At 52.0% G+C, this 8,051-nt stretch overlaps 1 protein-coding gene and 1 long non-coding RNA gene across 6 annotated transcripts in view; both read left to right on the forward strand.

The window, feature by feature from the left end:
* The first annotated feature begins 674 nt into the window (after positions 1–674).
* Positions 675–8,051, forward strand: part of SAMD4A (sterile alpha motif domain containing 4A) — a 206,657-nt gene continuing 199,280 nt past the window's right edge. The window contains exons 1-2 of one of the 5 annotated variants that reach the window (XM_064571082.1): positions 675–925; positions 2,133–2,754. In XM_064571082.1, the coding sequence (XP_064427152.1) occupies positions 2,559–2,754 (196 nt within the window). In that variant the 5' untranslated portion in view covers positions 675–925; positions 2,133–2,558. Of the gene's footprint in view, positions 926–2,132; positions 2,755–8,051 lie in introns of those variants that run through there. The other 4 variants (XR_010405190.1, XM_045900898.3, XM_045900899.3 and 1 more) reach the window with 4 other exon arrangements.
* Positions 3,638–8,051, forward strand: part of LOC135361619 (uncharacterized) — a 43,601-nt gene continuing 39,187 nt past the window's right edge. Inside the window, exon 1 of the long non-coding RNA XR_010405193.1 lies at positions 3,638–7,782. This is a non-coding gene — a long non-coding RNA (uncharacterized LOC135361619). The remainder of the gene's footprint in view (positions 7,783–8,051) is intronic.

Below are 8,051 nucleotides of genomic sequence, written 5' to 3' on the forward strand. Positions count from 1 at the left end.
AAGAGCAAAGGGCCGCCAAGGCCAGAGCCCGGTGAGGGGTGATCAGGCCGGGCACTGATCGCGCCCCTCGGACGAGGGCCACATGGAGCCCAGCACCCACGCACGTCCAGCTCTGCGTACCGCCCCTCGGTTTCCTTCGCCCTTTGCTTCACGACCCCCGGAACCCGCCCACGCCCCCCCCCCCCCCGCGGCATTGACCCCGGGTCTCCACCGCCCGGGGGCCAAGCCGATCTGCTATCCCCCGGACCCCAGTAGGACCCAGGGGTCACCCGAGTCGGCGAACCACATTCCCAAGGACGAGCAGCCGGTGGCAGCACCGCCCCCTCTCAAGCGCCCTTCGGGTCCTCTACTGCCTGCACTCCCGCGGCTCTAGGGCCCCGACCTCTCCAGAACTCGCTGGCGGCCGGGGGAGGAATTCACTCGGACCCCTCCCCTTCCCCAAACTTCTTCCCTCTGCCGGGCGGTTCTTCCAACCCGACCCCTCTGCGCCATCCGGCTCCTCCCTCTCCGCTCCCCTCCCCTTTTCTGGTCCCCACTTAGGAATCTGCTCCCCCCCACCCCCGTCGCCGGCCGGGTCCGGGGATCCTCCCCCCGGCTCCCCCCCCGCGTGCCGCCGCCGCCGCCCGGGTTCCTCTCCCCCCTCTCGGGCGCTCCCTGCCAAGCCCATGATGTAATGGTGTATGTTAATCAGTAGCATGTGGGGAGCTCCGGCTCCGGCGGCTCAGTCCTCCCCGAGCCGACACTGGAGGCAGCAGCAGCGGCGGCGGCGGCGGCCCGGACCCGCAGCGCCGCACTCTCTCAGCGCCGCCCGCCCCGACGGCATGGCCCGCGGCCCACGCTCCGGGCGCCCGCAACCCCGCTGAGAGCCGCCGCGGCCCCCGACCCGCGCGTGGGGCCCCAAGCAGCCGGGATGAGCCGCGCCGAGGTGAGCGCCCCCACCCTTGAGACCCCGGGAGGGGACCCGCCGGTCACTGGGGGTCCCCTACCCGAGAGAGTTCCCCCTCTGCCCGAGAACTTCTGGGAGGCGGGAAGCCGGAGGCTGGCAGCGAGCGGCCCCTCAAGGGCTGAGCCGCTGGGCTCTTCTCTCCGCCCCTGGCGGCCACCCCGACAGGGATAGGATTGGGAGCCCCCGAAGCTGAACTTTCTTCTTTGCGGTCGTTGGGGGGCGTGTGCGGGCGGCATGGAGCCGCAGTCTCTGCGGAGCCGCCCTGCCCGCCGGGGGAAGCAGTGTTTGGGGCTCGGGCTGTCTCCGCGCTTGGCGCGCGCCCGGGGCCGTACCGTCTTCGGCCTGGGAAGCGCGAGCGAGGCGCTGGGCCGGCCGGACCCGCCCGTAGGCGGCGGCGGTCAGAGCAGAATGCCGAAAGCACACACGCTCGTACCCACCAACGCACACGCACGCACACATCTCATCGCTCTGGGCAAAGCAGGCCCTCGGAGACCTGCCGGGTGGGCTGGAGCGGCGCGGCGCGGCGCGGGGGAGCCAGGGCTCCGGCTGCGCCTCCGCCCGCTGGGCGCGGAGCTCTGGGTGGGGAGTTTATTTTTGTCTCGAGCTGCAGCCGCGGCTGCTCACGGCCTAAATCCAGAGGGGCGCCTGGCGGTGGAGATGCTGGCTGTTGCTGTAGATGGAGCTGCAGCCGCTCGGCTGCTTCCCTGGGAGGTGGTGGTGGAGGAGGAGGAGAGGAGGAGGAGGTATAGGAGGAGGAGGAGGAGGAGGAAGGAACTCGGGCGGCTGCTGCCTCCGCCTCTGTTTTGCGTTAGCCCCCACCCCCACCCCCGCGCCCCTTCGCAGCCGCATTGCAAGTTTTCCGCGCGAGGATCTGTTGCTGGTGCTGGCGTCTGCAGGCTCAGCCCTCGAGGCCACCCCGGGTGGGGCGTGTGGGGAGCACCGGCCGTTCGCAGCGGCAGCAACAGGAAGCCGTGCGGTCTCCTCCCGCACCTGGGAAGGAGGCTTCTGGCCATTCCCAGAACGGGAATAGCTCCTCTCGCGCATCCCGGTGCGGAGGGGGCCGCCGGAATTTGGGGGACCAAACCCTCCGCGGGGCGCACCCCCCCCCGCCCCCTCTGATGCACTCGTTTCCCGGGCGCGCTCTCTCGCTGGCCGAGGTCTCACTGCAGCCTTTCTCTCCTTCCAGTGGTGATCGCCGCTCGGGAATGCGGGTGTGAAGGGCCCGAGCTGCCGCCCAGCGGGGAAGAGACCCCGGGACGCCGGAAATCACCATCCCGAAGCTGCGAGAAGGGGGGGGAAGAGAGCATTCTTTCAGTTTGTGTGCCTTGTGGGGAATTTTTTTTTAATCGTTATTTTTTTTAAAAGAAACATTTCCGCGCTACTTTCTGTCATCATCTCTGGGGAAATCAGCCAGAACCACCGGAACGTAACTGAAACCAGACGAGAGAGGCAGGAGCCGAGGCAGTACCTGCAGCGTCCGGGCACCAGAGCCACCTTGGAACCGGAACGCGTCTCCGGCGGCCGCGGGGCTGCGGCTCCGCCAAACTTTGGGGCGGGCGGGGCGGGCTGGGGCGCCGAGGGGGCTTCGTAGACCGAGGGCCGCCCCCTAACCATGATGTTTCGCGACCAGGTCGGGGTGCTGGCGGGCTGGTTTAAGGGCTGGAACGAGTGCGAGCAGACTGTTGCGCTGCTGTCGCTGCTTAAGCGCGTGAGCCAGACCCAGGCCCGCTTCCTCCAGCTCTGCCTGGAGCACTCGCTGGCCGACTGCGCCGAGCTGCACGTCCTCGAAGGCGAGGCCAACAGCCCCGGTAAGTGCGCGGCTACGGCTGTCCCGCCTGTTCCCCCCTTCCTCCTTCCCCCACCCGCTCCTGTTTCCCAGCCTCCGGCCAGGGCCCCGCCCCCGGCCGCCTCTCGGCTCGTACACGGAGGGCGCGAGCCCGGGGCCCTTGGCACCTCACCCCCCCCCCCGCCCCCCCTTCCCTGCCGCCCACTTACCTCCGCTGGCCGCTTTGGGGTTTTGCCCACTGTCAACTCCTTCAGCCCATTCCGTGTGGTAGCCACGGTAGCATGAATGATTTTTCTCTCATGCAGTTTCCTGGGAAATAAGTAAGTCAGGTCACGTAGAGTCTGGATTTTTCTGTTTTTGGTTTTTTTTTTTCCTTCTTCTTCTTCTTCTTCTTTTGGGCAACGTGGCTTTCTGGATTTCAGCAACATATGAAGAAGCCGGACTGCCCTTCAGAAAGCCAAGCTTTGATTAGGCTGTATGAGGAATACATGGAAATTCAATTTTATTATTCATTTTTCCCCCATGGATATTCCAGTTTTAGAGCTCTGTCTTCAGACTAAGATGCAGGTGACACTACAGACTATTAAAATGATATTTGCAGTTTGTATTCTATGGGGTTATATTTATCAATCACGACCTTATCGTACTGACACGGATCTTGTAGAAAGGATCTTATAGAAAGGGTCTCGGTGGAGAGCAGGCATATGAATCAAGGTCCGTAATGCTTTTTGTTGGAAAACTTCACTGAATGTAACAGAATTGTTTCATATTACTCTGCTAGTAGTTACAGACATCTCAACTAGTATAGAAAGTGAATATACTGGGAAGGTTCCGCAGTTTTCTATTTGCTAGCATGTGTGGTGACAGACTGAAATTATATCCTGGAGTGGGGAGGTGGGGGTGAGGTTGGGGGATGGGGAAAGGTCTGTTGGTTGTAATTTTGGATAGGGGAAATTCTTTAGTTCATGCTGCAGCAGGAGGGTGAACAGAGCCCCCAGTGTTTAGGCAGAGAAAAGAATGCAGGGTCCTCTTCCAGCTGTTCCATGTTAAAGCTGCCAGGCTGCAAGACTCAGCAGAGGTCTGGGCTGCCATTTGATGACACGGTCCAGTCCAGGGCGGCAGGGCCTGGGAGACACTAAAGTGAGTGCGTGTGAGTTGGTCCGGGGGTTGTGGGTTATTGTTAAGCTGTTTAAAGTGAGTGCGTGTGCCTTCAGGGCAGCAAGAGGAGAGCAGGCCTCCTCCTTACTCCTCCTCCCCGGTGTGGTGCTCTTGAGGCTGAAAACCCTTGGATGGGATGTTTCCATATATAGAATCATAGGCTGGAAGTCAGCCGGGAAATCCTTACAGCCCTTTTCCTGACCAGACAGGACCGAACCCAGAGGTCCCTGTGCTGCCAAGTGTGGAAGGCCACACTGAGAGAGATCACACAGGCCCCACTGGGATTCAGCCCGAGCCCAAACAGCCCATCCGGTTACTCATAGGGGTGGCAGGGGCAGGGCCCTTTCTGTTCAGTTCCACATTTATAAATAGCTGAAGGGCCAGCCTCCTTCATAAGGGTGTGGAAGCATAACTTGGAAAAGCCATGATCTACTCTCTTGACTCCTGTCCTTGATATGACAGGGTAGCCTGGTTCAGCTGCTTGATTTTGTTTTCTCAGGTTTGACAAGCAAGGTTATGTAAACTTTCGTGTGTTATAGAATGCAGAGGATTTCAGTATAGTAATTGATGTTGAATGCTTGACTTCACTGCTTGTAGGGACTATTTCAAATAATGATAATTAATCTTTAGGCGACTCAAGTGTTAGAGCAACATTTTTGCCCTTTGAGTTAAAGGAGACTTTTCCCCACGTAGCAACAGTTCAGTAAGTGAAAGCATTCAGTGTGTGGTGTAAAAAGTTGCTTACTTTAAAAACTTTGCCATTTAATAAACCAAGAAAAAAATGAACTTCTCTGAGTTTTTAAAACTCACTTGGTAATTCCTCTCCCCACCCCTCCAAATTTTATTTTACTACACTTATTTGTGTAAGCCCACCTGCTCATGCTGCCAAATGCTGTAGAGGTACCAAATCTAGAGCCATTATGTAAGACAGGGACCATTTTCCAGTTTCTGAATTAATCATTCAACCTGGAGATTTTGCTTCCTTGGAAAACTTTGCACTTGTTTTGTTGTGTGGCCAGGACAGAAATTGTGTGATGGCTCAGTTTACTTCTATATGGGGATCATAAAGAGCATCAAGATGTGTCATGGTCTATCCATGTCTGGAATATGGCTCTCTCACGTATCTGGAACCTAGCCAAGAACAAGGAAAGGGGCAGAAATGCCCACTCAGCAATCAGAACAGAGGACAGAAAATGTGGGAGACTACTTCAAACCCTTTCTCAGAACATACTTACTTTAGACAACAATCCTAACATTTTTTTTAATGTGAAAAATAATCCATAGCATATTAGGGGTAGCACCTTTAGAATGGGAGGAGGGGCTGCTCTAGCCAGCAGTGCAAGGTGACCCCAGACAGCTTGGCAACCGGGAAAGAGATAGAAACATTCTAACTTTAGACACAAGAATTGGGAGCAGAAGCTCTAAAGTTTGGGAATGTGAGGATAGGAGCCCTCAACTGATCTTGCAGGCATTACTCTGTAATAATGTAAATCAATGATTACCGTTTACCATGAATGAGAGTGAACTACCAAAAAGGGTACGTTTTTAAATACACTCTTTGAGAAGAGAGGGAAATAGGCCATAAACTTTGACTATATTGGCATTCAAGATAATTAACCTCCAAGGCGGTTTTGGTGTGTAAAGCTCTTACCCATTCAGAAAACTAGGCTGTGTAGAATGACTCATTCATTGGCTGGCTGAGGTTTCCTATACCAAAAGCATCATGTATCACTTACTTTACTTTGTAATCATCAATTAAAAAACACATATTTCTTCTGGTGTTGAGAGATTTTTAAACCTTGGTGAATGGGAACCAAATTCATATCTGAGGCATGATCTCAGCATAATAAAAAAATTAATTAGTCATAGTATGAACTTGGCTCTGTTTTCTCCAGGACTGACTTTAAATAGAGAGAGATAATTTTTCACATTAAACATGGTTTGTTTGAGATCTGTGGGATGTATTTTGATACTAACATTTTAGTCTCTTAAATTTAGCATTTATTGAGAATTTAGTGGTTCACTGGTTTATCCTTTGCCTCAGGTTCATGGTCATCTGAGATCCAAAAAAATGGTTGAGTCAATCCCTATGGGTGTGTGTGTGTGTGCGTGTGTGTGTGTGTATGTGTGTGTTTCCCTCTAGATTTGGTCAATGGGTATTGCTAATGGTCAGCTTTCTAAGTAGAGGCTGATTTCCAGAACCCTCAAATCCTAGATTAGTGCACTTTAGCCACCAGCCCAGATTAACCTTGAGACTTCTGGCCAGTCTCAGTTTGTAGGTTAGTGTTTCTGAGGCTAATAGGTCCTTTGATGCATAAAAATGGCAAAAATGGAACCCACTGACTTTATTTGCAGTTTCCTAAAGAGAAATAGGTTGTGTGGCATTGTTTGTTCATGACTTTTGTCATTTGGACTAGAAATATGTTTTGCAATGGAAACAGTGTAACAAATGAAGGTTCACAAGTACGATCCATAAACACAAAACAGTGCATACTTTCTGGGGCAATTGTATATGTTTGTAGTAAATAAATGGCAAAAAGATTGTTGCTTTACTTATAATTTAAATATAAGAGAAAAGATTATCTGAAATGGCAGTGCTTGAGACAGAGACAATTGTGGAAATTGAAAAAGGACCTCTGTACATATTTACTTTCATTAGAGGGTGAAGATGATGATTCTGTGATTTTTATGGTGTTTGGTTTCCATAGTGTAGGTATGCTGTACCCTGACTTGCTTTTTTAGATCACAAATGGAGTCAAAGGAAAGCAGAAGGATCGAGATTTTCCTGATGATACTGGAGAAGATCTTGTGTGTAGTTCCTCCTTTCACTTATTCATTCAGCATTCATTTTCTGACTGCCTACTGCTCTCCTGCCCCTGTGTAATGCAGTGGGGAACACAGAGGTACCTTACTATATTCCAGAGCTTGGTCCATAGATACCCAGTGTTGAGTAAATGACTAATACAGTATCACAGGTGCTGAAGCATAGATATGGGAATAAAAAGGGGTGGAGGGAGGGCTTCTGGGAGCATTGTGAACCTAGCAGCTAATTGTCTGGGGGAGTCAGAGAACATTTTACTGGGGAGGAGATATGTTTGAGTTGAATTTTGAAAGGTAAATAGGAGTTGGTTCAATATGTCCAAAGGATTGTAGAGAGTAGGCTTGAAGGCATTTTTCTTTTTTTTATTTTGAAGATTTTATTTATTTATCTGAGAGAGAGAGAGAGCACAAGTAGGCAAAGAGGCAGTCAGAGGGAGAGGGAGAAGCAGGCTCTCCACTAAGCAGGGAGCCCAACGTGGGACTCGATCCCAGGACAGGACCCTGGGATCATGACCTGAGCCGAAGGCAGACGCTTAATCAACTGAGCCACCCAGACGCTCCATGAAGGCATTTTTCAAGCAGAAGGGATAGCTTTGATAAAAATGTTGCCTTGTTAAAGGGTCTGTGCAGGAAATAGTGAGTTCAGAGTGGCTAGAAGAGTACAGTGAGTTCAGAGTGGCTAGAAGAGTACAGAATGCTGACCTCTAAGAGGCTGAAGTTAAAACAGAAGCTGTGGGTGTGCGGGATTTTGCCAGCTAAGGTGTTTGGACTCAGTCCTGCAGAGATGATAGAAAACCCAAGAAGGCTTTTAGGAAAGGAGTTAAAAGATGGAAGGTGTGTGTGTATGTGTGTGTGTGTGTGTATTTGTACACTTTTGGGAAAGAGCTTCTAGTATTTGCATGATCCTCTGAGAGGCAAAAATGGGAGAAGTGAGGTAAAGTTTGGTTCATTTCAGTTTCCATTTTGGTCACGTGGTGGCATCATCAGCTCCGGGCAGCTTTGTTGCTCTCAGCACTGATCTGTGGGGGAGAAGAAAGGATTGATGTGGAGAAGAAAAGAAGGTATTGTCCAGGTGGGCATTTATTTATATCCATAGGAGGGCATATGTTGTAAAGGATTCTTAGAATATGGATTTGAAATCAGAGTGGGCTGGTCAATTAATTTCTGAGCCTCAGTTTTCTCATTTGTAAAATGGAGCTAATAAAACCTTGTTATTGTCCAGAAGTTACTTGTTAATAATCCAGTGAGGACCTCTTCTAACCCTCAGGCTTAAAATTGCTTCTAATTTATGTGGACTTGCCTCTAATGAATGTGCAGTTGATACAAATAATGTTTTTGTAG

This window comes from Mirounga angustirostris, unplaced genomic scaffold (assembly GCF_029215605.1).
Source record: "Mirounga angustirostris isolate CCGP_5_RB_7025 unplaced genomic scaffold, mMirAng1.0.hap1 SCAF_9, whole genome shotgun sequence".
Classification (NCBI taxonomy): Eukaryota; Metazoa; Chordata; class Mammalia; order Carnivora; family Phocidae; genus Mirounga; species Mirounga angustirostris.